Source organism: Orycteropus afer, unplaced genomic scaffold (genome assembly GCF_000298275.1).
Source record: "Orycteropus afer afer isolate SDZICR_OR568_19922 unplaced genomic scaffold, OryAfe1.0 scaffold00003, whole genome shotgun sequence".
Lineage (NCBI taxonomy): Eukaryota > Metazoa > Chordata > Mammalia > Tubulidentata > Orycteropodidae > Orycteropus > Orycteropus afer.
Genome location: NW_006921590.1, coordinates 19288300 through 19309870, shown reverse-complemented (window position 1 = coordinate 19309870; position 21571 = coordinate 19288300). Strand labels below are relative to the sequence as shown.

The 21571-nt window shown below is 35.6% G+C and overlaps 1 protein-coding gene across 1 annotated transcript in view; it reads right to left on the bottom strand.

Moving 5' to 3' along the window:
- Window positions 1–18811, bottom strand: part of SATB1 (SATB homeobox 1) — an 83105-nt gene extending 64294 nt beyond the window's left edge. The window contains exons 1-4 of the mRNA XM_007936582.1: window positions 18601–18811; window positions 14718–14894; window positions 13829–13955; window positions 12931–13054 (exon numbers count right to left, since the gene is read on the bottom strand). Of these exons, the coding sequence (XP_007934773.1) occupies window positions 12931–13054; window positions 13829–13955; window positions 14718–14894; window positions 18601–18811 (639 nt within the window). The remainder of the gene's footprint in view (window positions 1–12930; window positions 13055–13828; window positions 13956–14717; window positions 14895–18600) is intronic.
- Between the last annotated feature and the right edge of the window lie 2760 nt (window positions 18812–21571).

Here is a 21571-nt window from a genome sequence, read left to right as displayed (position 1 = left end):
GCTGATTGTTTAACTGAGGTGGGAGGAGGTAGCAACAGCATCTACAAAATGGTGGTTCACCCATGTTTAAAGCTTTCAAGCTCCATCAGTAGAGAGGGCAAGGGCTACAACATCTTATTTACACAATTATCTAAATACGATTAAACAGCTGATGGACAAATATTAAACTGGAAAATGTATAGTCATTTCAGCTTAATGTAATCCTCTTTCTGTAAACACCCAAGATGATTTTTTTCAACCAGAACAGTCCTGACATCTCATAAGCCTAAGGGTGAATAGCAAGAGATTGTTTTTGATAGTTATAAATATTCAAAAGACATGCAGACCATCTGCTTTCATAATACAGGTAAAGCAAGACTGAAATGGTGACTGCTGTATAAAAATGATTCTTTTAACAAAGTCTTCCTCTCTCGAAAACTATAAAGACAGATGTCAAAAACTGTTTATACACAGCAATCAGGAGCGTGCAAAATGTAATATTCCTTTTACACACAGTGCTTGCTAAAGAGATTTTTTTTTTCTTTTTCTTCCCATCTGTGTGTTGCAACACATTTCTACAAGTTAAAAACATTTTTTTCAAACAGAGATCTCATGAATACCCAAAAACATGCTATCTGGTTTCTGAATGCTAATTAATTTCAACTAAGGAATCTGAGTATCTTTTTCTGTAGGAAGGAATATATGTTTTGAATTGGAATACTCTTTGAGAGAGAGCAAGGGAAAATAACCTTGCACAGGTTTAATTCTGAGAGGTTACTTTCATAATTCTACTTCGTTTTTAATGACTGATACATATATGTATATAAAATACATAGATATAATGGCCATGTTTTAAGTGAAAGCCTATCATTGCTAATGTCCTTGGCATAAAGTCTAAAATAATTGTTTTTCTGAAATAAATGTCTGCACATGCAGTATGTGCAGACGAACACCTTGAACTTCTCAGTCTCTGGAGAATGAGGTAAAAAACCCTCCAGTTAATTTTCCGGACTGAACACCAATCTTGACAGCAACCTTTTTATGTATTGTATTAATGACACAGAGGCATTAAGCACCTTTTATAATTTTCAATAAAATGAACATTTACTGAATAATCTGTCAAATTGCTGGCTCTCTCTAGTCTTTATTTATATTTTTTTTCACATACTCTTGTCTCCTTCCCCTTTCTTCATTTCCTTGGCTACCTATGGCCTGCATTTTTCTTCCATTCGTGTGGACTCAAAGGTCAAACTTAAATTTGAAATCAAACAGAATCAACTCTACATTCAAATACAATTTTCATAGTGATTCTCATTAAACGTGGCTTTTTTTTAAATCCCAAAGGATATCAGACAGTAGAAAAGCTCTAAAAGACATCATATGAGATACTAACATGGAACGAATTTGTTGAAAATTAACAGGTAGTCTCCATCTGTTATTTGGGGGTGGGAGGAAGGGAAATGGGCTTCAACTTCTGAGAAATGAATGGCAGGATTTCTAAGTGTAATATTCTGTTTGTGCTTGTTAGCTTATGTTCCCCCAATCTTTCCCTCTGGATCCTCTATTGCTTTCGAAGCTATTCTCTTGGGAGATACAACTGGGGCATATTCAGAATCTCAATTTGTTGAGAAGAGACTAATCACTTCTAAATTTTACTTAAACTCCAACTGTCAGAGTTATGGCTCTTGCCATCTTAATCAATCTCAGTGGTCGAGAATGGTATTTTCACAAAGTAACCCTGCCACAGCACTAAAAATGAAAACTCAGTACACAAAGCTTCCAAGGAATACAAAAGGAAGCACAAAGAGAACACAGCCAATTCTGTTTTAATTTTCTTGCTATCTCTCCCAAAGATGAAAATGTGATTATTTCAAAGCACACAGATTTCATTTAATTACGTAAGTATCCAATTCATAATTTTTAAAGATGATGTTGGTCCACAGTTCATCTGACTTTTCCATACAATTAAAGTAATATTACATAAGACCCAGATAACATCTTTTAGCCAGTCTCTATTCTGTCCTTTTGTAGAAGTACCTATCTAGATCTTTCACCGTACTGAACCTTATTCAAACCAATTGAATAGGTTAGTAAAAAGCTTAAATTACAAAATATTTGTTAAAAGGCGTATTATTTCTGAGGGCGTGTAATATTTCAAATTAACGACCCAGAGGCCTACATTTGTTCATCTGCAATATGGTAGGAATTGAACTAGATAATCTCCAAGGTCCCTTCTAACAGCTTTTTAATCTATGAAATCTATACATCTTCCTTAACAGAGGTGCTTCAGGGTCTTCTTTAACAACTAAAGAAGATTCATTTGTAATACCATCACCCATTTTCAGGCAGTCACTGTGCAAACGTTTTCAAAGAAAATTTTCTTTTTAGAAAGGTCAAAGCCCCATGGCATTTGCCTCATAATAGGATTATTAAAATTATATTCATCATTAAGTTAAACATTAAGCTAATCAAATAGAATTATCACAAATTTTACATTAGAAAAATCTGAATGCAGTCAGTTTTATCTGATTTCACAGTGGAAATTGTTTCTAAAGTTCTGAATTTGTAGGAACTCTGCACCAACATGCACATTTGGGGGAATGAATGCTTATTCTCTCTCTGATGCCCTTGTATGGCTGAATCCCGCCCTCCTCCTTTACAGAGAGTAGAATTTCTATTTGTGCTTAGAAATAGGAGGAAGATGACACCAAATTTGTCCTTATATTCCAAAGGTTCTAAGTAAGGAATTCTGAAAAAATTTCAAATCATGAGAGTGAAAATAAGAATATGGTCTGAACAATTCATGTCACCAAACGTAGACACTGGAATTAGGCTCTGTAACTCTTCATAGATTTTCTATTCCCTTTTTACTTTGCTTCTTTATATGAGCACTATTAGATTTTAACTCACATTCCCTAAAAACTTGAGTGGAATAACAATCTTGGCTTTTAGCTTTTTAGGGCCCACAGAACCCCCTTTGGAAGCTTCATGAAATCTACGGAAGCACTTCCCCATGAACTACCAGAACTGGCTTATAATTTCAGGGATTATAGAAACCCCTATTGACTATGATCTATGGAACCTACTCAGATCTGATCCAAGAGCGATCTTGATTTCTGTGGTTTTTGAGTCCACTGTTAGCCATTAGTCAGGACTTCCCATGTCTACTGAATGAATATAAACCTATGTCACCTTTGGATTAGGCTACAGGGAAAAAGAAAATTATCAGATTCATCTCCAACTATCAATATCATGAAAATCTCTTACGAAGCGCAGGAAAATGTCATACACTAGGAAATCACCTTAGGATTAGTGGCAAGATGGCAGAAATGTGTTGGGGTGGGTTGCACATCATGCAATAAGGAGCCATCCCTTAGTGGAGGTTTGTGTGAACAGGCTGAGCTGCAGCTAGAGCAGCAGGGTGGACACCCCAAGTCCCTACGGCCTGTTCTGGAAGGGCTGAAATGTTATCTATACTCACAGCTTTCTCTAAATTCAGGTGATTCTGGACCTTTATACAGTTGACTTTTCAACATGGTATGTTTATAGCCCTAAACATTGTCTCCTATGCCAAATGTGGACTTTAGAATATCAACTGAGGACTGGACATTGTGAGCTAATGCAAGGGGGCACCGACTATTAGCATTTCCATCTTGGCAGCATCAACACCCGTCTATAAATCATTTGACTATTACTGAAATTTTCCCTTTTCATTTTTAAATATGAGAAGAAAATGGACAAATGGAAATGACAGTAAAAAAAGTACAGGTCTCAGATGTAATGTAACTGAGATAAGGTGAAAGTTATTAACCAGGCTAAAATATGTGCTTAGTTGTGGAAGAAAGTATGTGCATAAATATGCTAGGAATATGTTGTTAAAGCTTGTGCTTAATGGTGGACAGTTAGGTCTTTTACAGCATTTTTAGATCTTGGAGTCCCTTGCTCCTCTCTAAAAGTACTATTCTGCTTACAAGCATGTATGTTTTGTACAATATATCCAAAAACATGGGGCAGCTGAGAAGATCTGAAAAATTCAGAAGCAATTTGTTCTTGATCATGTAAACTAAACTTTCAGATTAAGTATAATGGGAACAATATTTTTAAGGTAGGAAAGTATAGACAAGAGTATCTATAAAAGACTACCAATGCTATTAACAGAGTTTACTAGTCCATGAAATAAATATGGTGCAAATCCTATGAGGCTGTCTCAGTTTAACAAATTTTATTGAGATCCTATTGTGTGCCAGGATCTATGATTGTGATGATGGGACAGTAAATTACAGTGTACACAGTTGATGCAGCCAGTCACAGATGATTTCAGAGCAATGTGCAAAGCACTATGATGGATGCATGAAGAGAGGACAGAGTGTTGGGTGCTGGGAAGTGGGGGTGAGGGGAGTAAAAGGAGAGGCACTAAGGAAAGCTCACATCCTGAACAGTCCCACAAAGCAACCTCATCCTCCTTGGCATTGTCTAGTCTCAGGTACCATGTCTGCTTCACTTGCAAATGGGCTTATTTAAAGAACAAGGCTTCAGTTTCTCCAACTTGTACTTTATAACACTTTGGAACTTCGTAATAATTCTAAGGGAGATGCTAAAAGTGTTCCTTAAAGGTGAAGATGATTTATAATACCATCTTCTAATTTTTTCTCAACCGAAAAGTTCTCAATTGTTTCCATAAAAAAAGTGAAACTTGCATCAGTATGTCCCATGTAGTAAAACAGTTTCTTAGACCACATGGTACACACAAGCACAATATCAAACTTGCGAGCCTCACATTTTAGAAAAACAGCTCAAATAATTGCATACTGTAAAACTGGGCATTACTCTAGTTCTAAATGCTTTTTAACTATTAACTCATTTAATTCTGATCGTAATTCTGAGAAATTGGTACTGTTCCCATCCCACCTTAGAGATGAGGACACTGAAGCATGAAGAGTCACTTGTCCAAGAATGCTATGACAGAGTTCACGTTCCTGACTCCAATGCAATCTGCTAGCTTACTAATTCAAGTGATCTCAAAAAGCAACTGCACACAAAACATGACAGACCAGAGTTGTTGAAGAAACGCATTATTTCAAGAAATATTTCCATTAAGAAAGATAAAGAAATCAAGTCCTGCCACATGTTACCATAACCAGGAGTTGCAATACATGGGAAATAAACATCATGACTCTTCATAAAGTTAATGCTTGTTTTAGTTTAGTCTCAACTGTTTGAACCACCTCAGAACAAATGCTAGAATGTAAATAAAATGGAATAAGCTTTGAGGAAGTTTATGATTCCCCAGTGATGAAGTACTACCTCTGGTTATCCAGATAATAATGTAACCTCAAACGATGCTAGCAAGTAAAGCTTGAATCTTTTCTTCGTTTTCAACATATAATCTGGTTTACGTATTTTAACTCCTGAGTAAGCTAAATTTGATTAGCATTTCTATACTCCTAAAAAAAAGCATGATAATTTTTTTACAAAGAAAAAAGAAAAGAAAAGGATGATGACTAAAGAGGATAAAGTTTGAGAGTAAGGAGGAGAAAAAGAAAAGACTATTAAAGGAAGTCAGCCACTTTTCCTACAATGGGGAATTCTGCAACCTTATGAGTTGTCCAGGATGAAACTCCAGCACCCCACAAGGCTGCATATTAGAACACAATACAATCTTATATTTCTGTAGCGCCCTTTACCCAAGCATCCCAGGGTACTTTAAAATCATTAGGAGTTAAAATTAAAACTGAAGCACATACAATTCCTAATAGAATCATTTTTAAAATGCTAAACAGAACAAATAACTTTTAAGTCTAGATTTAAAAGTCCCAACAGCCAAAGCGTTCCTTCCTTCAATTGGCAATGAGCTGCAGTGCTGGAGAGTAAAGCGGCTGAAGGCTCTCTCCTGTTATGTTAAAGGCCCTCTTATGTTTTTTACACTCAGAGCACGTTACAATCAACCAGTTTCCAATGAAAGGTGGGGAAACTAGTTGTGTGTATCTATTTGTTTTGATTATTCTGAATTTAGGAGTTTTGTATGTTTGCATGTTTGGAGCCCAAACCTGGTACAAAATAAAGCAGGTTTAGAAAGAAAATCTGAGTAGAGCCCAAACTGAAATTTAAGCAGTAACTGCAAAAAAAAAAAAAAAAAAAAAGACATCCAAAAAGCACTAAAAAACTAGTTGTTTTAGCAAGAAAATCAGTTTGATTAACACGCGTTAGTTCACTTTTCTTTTGACCAATTAGAAAACAGCATCTAATAGGCTTTCTCTCAGGCCATGTCTACTCCTGAGCACAGAATAATAAATACTGTGCTTCAGAAATAAAAAAGAGTGGTGGGGGGGAAATGCTCTTATGATATGGTAATTTTTCTTGCATTAGTGATTTTGAGGTCAAAGGAAACCTGTTCAGATCTAAAACAAAGCATAGGTAAAAATCTATTAAGTGAAAAGGAAGTACTTACACAATGGTAAGCAGTTTCTAAATTGGCATAGCTTAAACTTTCATGTTTTACCACTGTGAAAAGATAGTGGCTATAAAATATTTGGAATCAATTCATTTTAAATTAGATGCTTTATTAAGTTTGGCTTTTTTTGATTAATGCATTTGAGAGGTTACAGAGAGCTAACATCAAACTATTATAAAATTCTTATGGATCAAAATCGGCTAAAAATGAACCTGATATATTAGATACAAAGCGAGCCCTGGTTGCTCAGTGGTTAAAGCACTCAGCTGGCAACCAAAAGGTCAGCAGGTGGAACCTACCAGCTTGTTCGTTCTGTGGGAGAAAGATATGGCAGTTGGCCTCAGTAAAGATTTAACCTACAGGACAGTTCTACTTTGTCTAATCCGGTTGCTATGAGTCAGACTCAACTTGATGGCAGAAGTGTGGTTTTTTTATTAGATAAAAAAAAAAATGAAACTTTGCTATTTTGTGGACACTTCTATTGTGGATTAAATATATTTACTATTAACAGAGAGCAAACATCTAATTGTCTATGCTGAAAGAGGGACTAGGTTGATGTCACTAACTGGCTCAAAAAGGAGTGGACAGAAAAAAACATTTGGTGTAAGTTTAGCAACTCACTAACTGTCCACATAAGACTGGGTTACCAACTCCTTTATGGATCTTGCCATTAATACATCTGCTGAAAGTCATAATAATACAATAACAACTGATTAGTATTAAGTCCTTTGATGCCTGGCAAAGCAGATATTCATAACCTCACATTTCCATGGCTGGTAGGATAAGGACTAGGCAATTTTGTACTTTTAAAAAGAAAAGATCCCATATGGGCCTTTTCCTCAAAATATTTGATGTTTAACAAGGAGATCTGTAATTTTATACTAGGAAGGGGCAAGGACAAAATCCTACAAGCATATCCCAAATGGAAAATTCTCTATTTTTAAATGGTGTTGCCAGTTATATCCATCAGATCAGGCCAGTCCGATGACTAAGATATGTACTTTCAAGTCTATGGAGGAATTCAAGTATCCACTGTTCCTAATGAAAATACCTAGCATTCTCTGGGAGTTCAAACAACAGACTGTTGGCATGATTATACCTAGAGATCTTGACTGTTCTGAGGATGGGGGAAAGATGTGAGTGCCACAGGACTATACATTCAAACCTACTGGATCCTCCCAAAGCACAGATTATCTCAGAAGTCAGGCCCTGTGCTCTCAATCACCCTCTCATGCCGTAAATTAGGGACATGAAATCATGGTGCTTTTGCAACAAGTCAATGGACAAACAAAAAAATCAGAGAGACAAACACAAAACATATGTTAAAGAAAAATTCTAATAGGAAGAATAAATTCAGAAAACTCCCAAGTACTTCACAGAAATCAAAGTGTTTTATAAAAGGTATCAAATTAATTTGTGAAAGGCATTTTTTTTTCCAAACTGCCTTTATCTACATATATATGACCAAGAGCGACAGATCCTCTGCTAAGCTCACAGGCTCTGAGTACGAACTCTTGTTCTTCCTCACCAGCTCTGTAAGCCCAGGCATGCATTTAACCATTTGTGTCTCAGGTGCGTCATTTAAAAATGGGGATAAAATGCTTTCTACCACTTAGGGTGATAGAAGAGTTTATGGTACATCAACAGTACTAATTGAAAGTTAACTATTAATATTTCAAATATTAAGATGTATCATCCTTACTACTACATAGAAAATAGGGTGCTTGGCACATAGTAGACTGCCAAAACATAGTTCTTAATGCATATATGAATATGTCAGTAAAGGTTACAGTTTGGGCTTTCACATGAAATATATGAATCCTGATGCTGATAGCTATCCTGAGAGAATGTGATGATTAATGCTTATCCAAATTTTTAACAAACATGTCATTTCAGTATGGAAAAAAAAAAAAAAAACACCAAGTGGCAACTGTCTTTTTTTAAAAAGTATCTATAAAGTAACTGTAAGAATTTGGAATTTTTAAATTGTTGCTCCAGGATTACTTATAATGCAGATTGAAAATTAACGGAACACATGTTGTTGTTGTTGTTATATGCTGTTAAGTCGGACCCGACTCACAGCGAACCCTCCTTGGGTTTCTGAGACAGTATCATTATGGATAGTAGATTGTCCAACCTTCCTTCCGAGGAGTGGCTGGTGGGTTTGAACAGCCAGCCTTCTGGTTAGCAGTCAAGTGCCTTAGGCACTATGCTACCAGAGCTCCTAATGGAACACATAGGTTTATTAATTGATTATAGAAATAATTCAAGTTTCAGAGAACAACATGGTTAAATACTAAGCTTCATGAGGGCATGAGCAGTTTTTTTTTTTCCATTTGCTTTATTCATACCTAAAAAAGAGTATAACGCATTAGATATGCAAATGTTGTCAGAAAAACTGTATGATCATTTTTCTCAATATTACTTCTAAATGTAATGTTTGTATTTGTTTTTAACATATTCTGCTACTTAAAAATAAAAGGGACAATTTTCACTCACTTTATATAGGATTTAAGGAGCTCTGGTGGCATAGTGGATAAGGCATTTGGCTACTAACCAGAAGGTCACCAGTTCAAACCCACCAGCTGCTCTGTGGAAGGACAATGGGGTGATCTACTTTCATTAAGATTTACAGCCTCAGAAACCTGATGGGGGTCACTATGAGTCAGATTCAATTGCATGACAGTGAGGTTTTTTTGGTTTTATATAGGATTTAGGTTTGAGATACTTTTTCTTTAAGTAGGACATGATATAAAAAATAATCAGTACTTTAAAAATGTAGAAGCTGTTTGATGTATGTTCACGTGTGCAGAACTGTTTGTGTTTATTTTTGTGTACGTGTGTGTTGGTTGGAAAAAAAAAACACACATATCATATTAAAATGTCTCAGGAATATTTTACCTTAACATTTTTAGAAGGAAGACATTAAGCTAGTAGAAAGAAATACTAACTGACATTTTACTTACGGTACTTTTACCAAAATTAATCTATCTCTGAATCAAGACTGATTATGTATTTATCCAGTATATAAATTCAATTTTTAAAACTTCAGCCTTGAGATTAAAAAAAAAAAAAAAAAAATTCAGCGTCAACATTAAATGTTTTAGTGTAAAGCAAAATATTTACTTTTTCACTCTTAATTTATCTCCCAAATCCATACTCTCAAGGTTTTCATGACTATGGGCTTTCTTGTCCTCAAGTCAGACTTTATTCTCTCCTTAGAATACAATATCCAACCCATCTAACCACATCCACTGGAAATAAAGCAAAACTAACAACACAACAGCCAACCTCAAATCTATAATGAGCTAAGCCTTTCTTATGTCTTGGAACGTTTTACAAAAATAAACAAGCACGTGGCATAAAGAACTTAATAAATGCTTGTCGATCTACTTGGGCAGATTTATGATAGGAAAGCAATAACAGAAATAAAGGTATGAGTTGTAAATCAAACCACAAGCTCTCTTATGGAATTTCTGCAGCTGCAGAAAACCTTGCAAATATTACCAAAGAAAACATTATTGCATCAAAAAAAAAAAAAAAAGTATACCTTTTAAAATCAACACTTCAAAACTTATCATTAGGCAAGGACTTGGACTTAGCAAATCAGGACCTTTGGGTCAGTCACTAACCAGTATTTTGACTTTAATTTCTAGAGACACTGGTTCCTTCATCTATCTGTCAAATGAGTCTTGGGAGGATAATTCTTTCTAGTTTTAAGAATCAGAGTTCAACTACAGCAAGTGTTGGAGAAACTTCCTCAGGGCTTTGGAGCTAGGGCTGGCCAACCATCCCCTGCAAATGCCTCCTGGCATCCTCTTCAAGCAGTGCTCCTGGCCTCTACCCTGCAGCAGTAATTTGCATACAGGGTGGACTTTCTGCTGAGCACTATTTAGGGGTCCAGTAGCCATATTTGTTCCTAGACTATTGTATCTCACTAAACAAAACCGTAATGCTTTATGTTGAATTTGATGCTAAAAATTACTACATGAACAAAATCAAAACTCTGTGGAGGAGGGTTTTAAAAAAGCATTAACACTTAGTATTTCTTGGTGGTATGTCCTATTTTGTATGGGACCCAGGCAATATTCATTTGCTAGACATTTTTTCACTACAGTCTTCATCATCAGATCTCAACCACAGGAGAAAGAAAGAGTAGTTTTGTTACGCTCAGCATATATTTTGGGCTTAGGCCTTAGGGAGTCTGCATTTCTCATCTTTAACTAATAACTTCAGAGAGAAGAAAAATAATAAAGAAGCAAATGGAAAATAGTTCATAATAAAAACAGTCCAAGCAGCGTATGAGATTCATGGATTTGTTCTGAGTAGATGATGAAGCAAAATATAGCTCTCTCATTTAGAGAACAGGTGAAATTTTCCATCTGATATTAAATTAATCGAAAATAATTGTTGCCACTGCTAAACTGTACATAGTTTTTTTTTAAAAAAAAAAGTAAGATTATAACTGATGTTGAAGTTATAGCCCAGCTCTATCACTTACATCATTATAGCAGGGTCTCCAGCTACATGTGGCCTCATGTTTCTTCTGAAGGCCTATCTACAGAAATACAACAATGTATGATTCCACAATCAAGTGCCAAATTTTATTTTGCCATCCTGTTTAATGTTAAAGTCGTCTGTATTCAATTCATTTCCCACAATAACATTAAGCAAATTCACAATTATATTTGTAAGCTACAGTGAGGTAGAATTTATTGGCTGAATATTGGTGTTGATGTCATTTAACAGTTAGTCCTCATTACCTGTATCAATCAATATATGTACTAGGATTCTTTTTATCCAATTCATAGTAAATTTCTTTATAGTATTTATATATGTTTCACCTTTGAGTTTAAAAAAAAAAATAAAAAAGTTTATTTTTAGGACATTCCAAATGCCAAGCAACAAATTAACATGTTATCTGGAGTTATCTGCAAAACTCAAAATCCCAGATGAAAGAGTCACCCTGCTTCATTATATCATTCTATTGACTTAACCATGTTTAATTAACTTACTGTTATTTAATGGTTATAAACTCACACCCTTTCTACTCCAAGTGTGAGAAGGGAGCATAGAAGGTGATTAGCTGAAGGTATAACTTAAGTTATATATTTTGCTCTAACTTACAAGAAATGGTCATGTAACAATGCAGAGAATATTTTACTGTGACTATAGCTCACCTTAGAAAAATACATAAAGCCATCATTAACTCCAAACTTAATTCATTGACTTCATTCTAAAACTACTAGCAAATATCAAAGTAAAGCTGGGAGACTGCAATGTAACAAACCTTAAATGCAGGGGGATGCCATGAAACAGTAGCACAAAAGCCTATAAACTGCCTTTCAAAGGTACCCAATATCTTCGTAAGTATCATATTTAGAAATCATTTTGACATTAGGGGCTTATCTCAAATGCAGAAATGTTTACAGCAGAGTCATATAGTTCAAATTCAAATGACTAAAAGACTAACACTTAGAATTGGTTGTTTGGTTTTTTTTGTTTTGTTTTGCATTTTAAACTAATTTTTTAAAAAAAAAAAACAACCTTAAAAATTTAGCTAGAGCATTGTTTTACTGTATCATGGAATGCACCAACAATGGGCTTGGACACTGAGGGATGATACTATTACACACTTACATGGTGCCCACACAAGCAGCCCATTAAGAAAGAGCAGCACCTTTCTTCTTTCTTTTTTATTTGCCATCAGCTGAGTATTATCAAAATCATGTTTGGTTTTAAATTCAAAAACAGTCAGTCTCTACCCTAGAGTTTTGGTTGTCCTCTATCAAAATTCACTCTAAAAAAAATCAAGTACAATAGTAAATCTACATCTCATTTCAAAGATACCTGATGATATAACATGCATCTCAGGAAACATTAAGATTTCATTGAAAAAAAAAAAGGAAAAAGAAAAGTGAAACAATGCTACATTACTGGTTTCAAAATCCTGAACAAATAGTAACTATTCAGGCTTTAGTAACAGGTAATAGACTTATGTTATTTTTATAATTATTTTTACTAACTACTTTCTTTTCCTTTTTTGTAATAAATACAGTACTCTAGAATGGTACTATTGTTTTATTCAGAAAGCATGGTAAAGTTTTATACCTTTACACATACTGTCATTCCCACTCACTGTAGTGAGTGTCAGCTGTGCCACCTTTAATATTTCTTATATAAAGGTGGCCAGGAGAAGGTGGCCACCATGCTCAGAGCACTTAGAAGAAGAATCTACAAACTAGCTAGAGTAGTCCTCTGCTGAACTGTTTTTTCCTCTAAACAGTCCTTCGTTCTTTTCCTCAAGGGAGAAGAAGCATGAGGGTACTGTTCAGAATGAACTGAGCTTATTTTAAAAGGTCACCAGTGGTCAAGTCACTTTGAATTTTTGGCAGATTCTTGCTTCAGATACCAGTTGCGTTAGACTGTAGAGCTCCATCAAACCTCAGACTGGGGCTGCTCATGATGTTTTATTATTTATTACATGCTATGCTAAGTACCTGTGAAAGGGGGCACTCCTTGGCCAACGAACTCTGATTCATATCTTTCAGTAAGTCCTTCAGAGCATTCCTTACTGTGGTGTGCGACCATTGTTCGGGAGGCAAGTCTTCTAGTTTGGGGCAACTATTTGAGACATAGATTAGAAAGCGGATTATTACAAAATTGCATCCCGCAGCAGAACATTCCTTTAAGACAGACAGATTTCATTTTGCGCATCAAACAGATGCATCTGGAGATTGCTCTCGGTCTCCTGATTGTTCCGATTAGTTAATTACTTTATACAACACATCTGCTGTATCGATGCATGAATTATACATCAGCTGCCTGTGGTGGCTATTTTTTCATGTTACTTCTACCTTCCTGCTCTGATGCGCTTGGGAAGACAATTTAAGGTGTACTGCTTTCTCACGATCCACCATGAAAAGCATTAACGGATTAACCAGTTTCCTTCAATTACTCTGTTCCTATGTATCAAAAGGTTAAAAAAATATATATATATATATATAAATAAATAAGACAGTGGCAATAGTGAAGAAGGCATTCTTTCACAAAATGTACACAGATGGCACTGTGCACAATATGCAAAAATATTTTTCTCTTAAGTAAACTTTATGTAAAATGCCTTCTTGTAATGCATCATTTAATTGACTGAATATAGAAAGTGTCGTCTTGTGATAACCTTCATGAGCCTACAAATTTGGGTCGGGAGGGGAGCTGCTTTTCAATTATGCACTGAAGTTAGGGAAAAACAGCAGAAGGAGCAAGGTTAACAAAATAAATTTGGATGAACCATTCTGAAACACAGGGTGAATGCAAGCTTAAGGTTGCCCAGAGATGCTTTATTTCAAAAGACGGGTAAATAGATCTTTTCACCCTGGCATCACTGTCTAGACTCACCTGTGTAACTGAATTTTCAATGTGACCACATGATACACGTCTTGAAGCATATCTGCTACGGTAGCATCAGGGGCATCTGTCACATAAGACAGTGGAACTGGATTCCACTTTCCAACCTGGATTAGCCCTATTCCAGATAAAGAGAATATGTCACTAAATATTTTACCCTGAAGGTAATAATCTAGTAGAAAGTCTTCCCCCCCCCCATGGCCTCCACTGCAAGCCATATTGTTACTTCAGTTTGAATTATTCCCTTCCCTGTAAAAGGCAGGTCAATGAAAATATTCACAGTTTAGCTTTCCAAATTGTGAAATTATGTAAATGACCACAGGATTGGTTATTATTTTGGAATAAAATCCCATCAATAAAACCTATGCATAATGCCACATCTTCCTAACTTATAGGAAGTTCTAATAAGACATAGCTGAACCAGTTCTAAATGGCTTTACGATTCAGATAAGATTCTCTATTGCATGGGAATCAGTATTGAAAAATACTTTACAGCCCATAAAACCATCAGAAACAGAATAAAAGAAACAGAACTAGATATTCAGTCATAAATGCAAATTGACTCTCAACAGTCCATCTGCTCAAATACGCTCCTCACTTCCTTGTGGGTCCTCAGTGGAGCAGATTATTAAGGTCAATAAGCATACTAATGATTCAGCTGAAGTAATTTAAAAAAAAATCTACCTCGACATTCCACATGAGCAAAATGTGTGTTAACTAAACCAAACTGAATTAAGCCAATTTTTTAAAGCCACAGTCTATAAGGAACCAGTGTAAAACACGGGCTACAGTGCTTTGAGTAAAAATATTCAGTGCTTTCTCTGCAAGGTAAACAAAGAATGGCAAGCAATTTTTCCAACTCCACACATGCATTATTTACCTTTGGCCTGGGCAGCAGAGCTATGCGAGTAACCCAGAGACAGCAATGCCATTTCTATCAGCTGGTTGAAAAGCATATCCTTTCTCACCAACACAAATTCCGCATGCTCCTCCTTACAATCATATTCAATGGCGTTTTCATAATGTTCCACTACGCAGAAAACTGGTAGCATAGTTCCTATCAAAATGATGGGGCGGGGGGGAGAAAAGAGAGATGCAAACCAAGAGTCTTCAGAAATACAGTCTGGGGTGGGGGAAATTAAGCCATGAAAATAAATCTTCCCAACAGTCAGAGAAAGGGAGACTGCTTCCAAAGCACAAGGCACAGAAATAGAGGCACATGAACAGAATATATACAATCCCTCTCTCTCCTCTTGTGTTTTGGAAGTTATAAGAGAAATATTTAAATAGAATGTGAAGTTGGTCCTAAGATAATTTGGACACTGCTCTAACTTTAATAGCACATTTTCTAAAACTGATAAATACAGAATTACCTTTTTAATCAAATAATAAAGCTGATGAGAGACAGAAGTATCTTGTCTGATCTGCTGTGAGTGGTGTACAAACGTACCTACTCCAGTTATTTTCAGAGAAAACCACCTTCATGCTTCCTACACAATTTTGTTAATATTAAACTTTTCCTATTTGTGTCCAACTCTCAAATTACCTTTGACTATAAAATTATCATCATTCTCTTCCTCTTTTAGGTATTTACTCTAACTGGTTCCATAAAAGAAATGCAAAACTTAACCAAACTGATGCTAATAACAGATGATCTCAATAAGTGCACAAGCAGATAAATAGGATTTATTTTCATGGCTACTCATTTAATCTACCTAACTAAAAAGATATCACAGTAAACATATGTCTTTAAAATGAACAATCTCTGTTATAGTTAATGGGATAAAAATGAGAGAGAGAAAAGGAAACTGGCCTCATCAGGACATATTAGGATAAAGGAATCTGCATAGATTTGATGTGTCCTCTCTTTATTTACTTTAATCCAATGTAATAACTCAGTAGCCAGATGATTAATAAGCACGGGCCACACCACTGTCAGAAACGAGGCTTCTAGAAACTGAAATCACTGGCTGCCGTGGTACTCAAGGTGTTTACGCAACGTACTGTCAGACTTCCAGTGATAAACGGAAAAGGGTTAAAAGCAGATGCATTTGAGCTGTACTGTGGCAAACTGCCAGAAGGGTATCATCTTTAGCATAAATGATGACAAGGGTTACTTTAACAGGGCACCCAGGATCCCCAATTAGTCCTACAACATTAATGCCTCTATAAGCTCTGCCCTCTGGACTCACAGAATTCTACCAACTTACTAAGATGTCTAGTGCATACCAACCATAGCTAAAATCAGGTTTTCTGACTGATTCCAGAGATGCCCTTTAAAAATCCTCTATTTGCTTGTTTCTGCTGAATAAAAGCCTGCAATAAAACAGCTACATTTTTCTGCACATGCATCTTCACCAAAGCTTTAGTGAACTGTTCACATGAGATTCTAGCTCTGACAAATAAACCCCTTTAGGTTTACTTAAAAAAGCTCACAAACTCATTCGGAAGTACCCAACAGGCTAGACATGGAAAACAAGCTGCAGAGCTTGCCAATATTCTTGTCATTCATTCAGCTGTTTTATACCAGAGAGAGAACCTGTCAGGGATCAGAAGACGACTTAGGGAGACCACAGCAAAAAATAACAATATGTAAACTGTTGATTTCTTCCTTGGCTCGAAGGTACTTTGGCAAAATCTCCTACACAAATAAACAAAAACACTTGACCCCTTTTTCTTAGTAGTGCTTTCTCTTCTCAATCACAATTTTTATCTAGCGCTTGTCAAACAGAAGCCATGCACATGAAAAATAAGATGAGGGCAAAAAAAAAAAAAAAGCCGACCAAAAGGTTTTAGTACTTTTGTCATTTGGAGTAAGCAGAGAGAACCTTCAACAATTAAAATGCATTTTTAAAATAAGTCACCATGAATGCAATACTTAAAAACAAAAAAGATTTGAGCAGGAAGTGAAATTACTGTTACTCTGGTTTCTCCTCCCCGTCCTGTTGTCTTCAAAGAGTTAGGTGAGCACAACAAAAACATACACATTGATTTTTCCTCTTATAAGGATGATACAAACAGGCATGTTGCACTACATGCTGCTTCTTAGGCTTTTGATACAATTGTAGGCTTTCTGAACTAATGAAATATATTGGATTTATTTTGGACTTTATTGATCAAGCTTAGAGGTACCCTGTAGATAACAAAGGTGTCTACTGATACAAGAACAACAGTATCATCTAATTACAAATCTAGCTGCTACATCTTCTAACAAACTGTCACGGTTGCCCTCCTGTTACTGGGAGAAGAGCCTTCTCTGAACTGTCTGATTAGTCGTGCTAGTGTTTGGCAAGACTTCCAACTACAGCAACTTCATAACCTTCCAGCATTAAAAGGGGAGTGCACTGGTCACTGCTGGATGCTAAAAATACCACATGATTTAAACCTGAAGGCAGTCTTAGAAGCTTTTGCTGAAGGTTTATGAGCCTGTGTAAACAGCACGTCTGCCATAAGGAGCAGTGAAGTCTGTAGAATCCTTGTCTAAAACTGTCCTGGCATTAAAGTTTGCTGTGCAAATATCACATAATACCAGAGACAGCTGAAATCTCCTATTTAGGAATTTATGGAACTTATATGTTTGCAGGCGTCAGAAAGTCTTTTTTATAGAGCCCCAGTGCTTCACAGTACAATATTAATGCACTCTGTTTGAAAAGCTGTAATAAATTATATTTTTAATGCTCTTACCCTGGCTTTCTTAAGATGCATACATTCTTGGCAAACAATCAATAAATAGGGTAATCATGAGTAGAGGCCAAAGAATTTGCTGAAGTGCTGTTTTTCCATTTTTAATAGATAAAGATCTAACAATACGGACTGCTGTGTCTGTTCATTTCAGGATCAATATATTCTTTGTTTTCACCAAACCAAGGAAAAAAATAAATGATTGTATCATAAATGTTATGCATCAAACACAATGAAATTCCTCTGCCTTCTAACTTTATCTACTTAATATTCTCAGTTGCTAAAAGATGGCATTTTTAGCCTTTGCTTAGCAAATGTAAAGAAAATCTGAGTCGTATGCATGTTATTCAGAGACAAAATGAAGACCAGTATAAGGCACAGACATTATAACCAGTACAGACGTTAATTTACACTAACAACAATGTTGAACAAAGTTGCTATAAACTTCATCAATTTAAAATAAAATGGGTAGAAAGGAGTCATGCAGCTATACATAAACCTTATAAACCTGGTGAAATTTGCACTTCCTTCATCAAAAATACCCAATTATAGCAAAAATCAGAAAGCAGAATCATCAGGCTTTTCACTGCTAAATAATGAATTTGCTCTTAAGAGAACAAACCACAAAAACAAACATCATAAAACTCTTACATCATATCACAGAAGATCTCCATTATCTCTGAAACTGCCTTACAACTAGTAATCTTCTGAAAAAGCTATGGCAGTACTCAAGCAACCTCAATCTTAATCAGGGTTAGTTTAAGCAACAGCCACCAATACATACTCTACTACAAAAATACCGTTATCAATGGAAGCCTGGTCTAAGATCATTATATTTCATTCAGTCTTTATCATCTAAAATGTGCAAGGAGTCTAGTTTATAGTACAGCAAGATGCTCCAACCAAGCACAGAGCCTACCCTTTCAAGATATAATTGACACTATAGCCAGGAATGTAACTAATTTCAGGTCAAAAGAAAATTAAGGAAAAGAATACCCACAGACATAGTCTGTTTCTCCACTCTAACACAAAGTGGCCTTGGGCAGACCCATCAGGGCTTGCAGCTTTCCATGTTTATTTACCTTTCCTAAGATTGGTTTTCATCAGATGGCCCGAGTGTTTTAAAGGCACTCCCTGCATTTTTGCACCTGTACTCCCAAGCCTTCCTCTTCCTAGCGGGCTCCCATTCTGTTCCAGGCGGGCAATCTTGGCTGGTGGACCCTTCGGATCGCTCACATTGTTAGACATTTCTGAATGTTCTTTCCCCTGAGTTGCCTCGTTCAAATGATCCATACTCAGTTACCCTCTAAAGATCACCTGCCAAGATTAAAAAGAAGACATGTTATAATTGGGTGGAGGTGTATATACACACATCTATATCCATGTAAATGTTTTACCCCTAGTTATCTCTTTCTACAAATATAATGTATTTGTAAAACTACTTACTTAGAAATAATATAATGCAGATGTTACCATATTTCTACATAGCAACATTATATTTTCATTCAAATTAACAGAATAATTTGTGGAAATGGTACCGACACAAAAGGATAAAAAGGTAATTTGTCACCTACAAACAAAACTAAGTTTGGGGAAATGGGCTTACTTTAAAAAGAAAAAGAATTGCCACAAAATAGCTAAAAAGAAAACAAATTATATTTATATAATCTCAATGTTTTTAAATTAAAAACTCATTACAGAATAGCAGCATTTTAATCAAGATAATCAAGATTATTAGTCTAAAATATTAATTAAATCTAATGTATATATTTATATTTTTTATGTTTTAATGTATATGAGAACAAAAGAAATACATACATACCATCTCTTAAGAAGGTAGCAGGCATGCAACTGCTTTTTAAATTCTCTATTCACTTTACAGGTTAATTCATAGAAAAAGTTTTCTACTGTCAAAGTTTTAAGAGTTATGTGACCTGTTAAAGATCCAGTCAAGTCTTGGGTCAAACATGTGATTGGATCATTTCAAGCAAACTGGAAGAAGTAGGAAGTCCCATCAAATACCCCAGGCACTGAAGCATTACAACTCATACGTTCTAGAATTAAAATTTAGGTGTCCATTAGTAATAGAATGCTGCTACCAATTTAAATTGAGAAACTATTTTGTGATTTGTGCATTAGGTTGAACTGTTAAACTCACTTTTAAAAAAAAATCTTGATGATACTGGTAAAACACAATCTCAAATTTTGCAAAACAATGTCAGTATGCAATTTAGTCAATATCTTTACAAACTTAAGAAAAAAATAAGATAGTGATTTTCAGTTATACATCAGACATAAATTTTCATGCTGTTCCTAATAAAGCAATAATTACAATACCAAACTCACTCCCAAGCTAGTTTTAACTAGAGTTGATAGAACAGGTAGGTAGATTTATTTTGTGAACTCTTATGGTACTTTACGTGTGGAGTTCACTAATACTAAGGGGATCATATTTGAACAAATAAGAAAGCACATGGTAATTGCTACTTTCCTCCAGCTGTCTAGTAATTCGACATGTCTTGTACTTTTTTTAAAAAATTATTATACCAAAGCTATTTGGATCTAGATTTGTTGAAAGATAGCTTGAATTACAATGGCCTTTTTGGAAACACTTCCCCCTCTGTTTAACTATAGACTACTCTGTCCCATATAGCCAAAAAAAGAGGTGAGTATGGGGACACTGTTAATTTAGAGGTTTAAAAGTAGCTTTAAGAACTCCAACTGAATGACTATAAAGTTTGGGAAATAATGGCTATTTATCCCTGGGCTGTAGGGTGGCACACTAAGAACTAAGGGTTTACCATTGATAGAGGTCCCATCTGTTTTTGGTTATGAGGTTCATTAACAATAAATGTGCCTCTTTTAACCACTTTTTATCAAGATTACTCTTTTCCATTATATTAAACTGCATTCTAAAGCCAAAATTAGAGAGCAACGATTATTAACTTATCCAAAACACTCTACAATGTTTCATATGGGTTATAATATGGTGCTGCCTTTTCTGAAATTGGTTGCCTTACCCTAGAGAAGAACATGAATTTTAAAACATATGATTTGAAAAGAAAACCCTTAACCCTTGGGACAATTTAAGAGAAAAAAAAGAAAAAGTAAACCACAGCATCAAAGTTAATGCTGCAAACATATTAAGTAGTCATGAGGCTTAACAGCACTACAAACTGTACAGCAAATGGAAGTGACAGATTATAATTTAGTTAATGTATTGACAATCAAAACATCATATAGGTCGTGAAATTGTCCTTCGAATATCCAACTAGAAGCATCTATTAAACACTCAGTCATCTCGTAAAAAGCTTTACATTACAAAGCAAAATTACATGCACATAAAACACCTAATTTACTCATTTAAACTCTATGCCCAAGCCTAAAGTTCACCAAACCTCAGTTTGTAATTGCAAAGAGCAACCTCCACCAGGCCTGCCTGGACTGATGACAGCGGGAAGTAACTACGTTCTCAACAGTTGCCAGACTGAAGAGTTTCTTTTGAGTTATACATTTTAAAACTCATTCTAGTGTAATGTCGGGCTGGCACACAGAAAGCGGGCCACTTTCTCAAAATCCCATTTCCCTGCCCATAAACTAAGTCCACATATGAAAATCACTGAATAAAACAGAGAACTCAATCACAGCAATTACTTCCTTTAAAAGAAAAAACAAACATGAGATTCCAGTTTTGATAACCTATTTTTTTTTTTGCAATGTAGGATCCTTTCCAATGGGTTCCTTGTTCGATCACCTCCCTCGCCCCCACAAAATCCCACAATCACATTTAAGAGATTGTGCCCTTATCCATTCCATATGGCCGGCAAGATCCAGGCCAAGCTTTCACTGTGACCTTTTAAAGAGACAAAGAAGCAAAGTACTACCTAGAAACAGAAACACTGCAGTTTTACAGAGTGAAATTAGCAAAACCGACCTGAAACTCACCACTTCAAAACTTGACAGCATATAAATAACAAAAACAAAGGAGATTTCCTTTGCAGCTCGGGTTCTTGAAGAGGAGTTCAAGGCTGATGTTTTCTGTGTGCCCCCCCC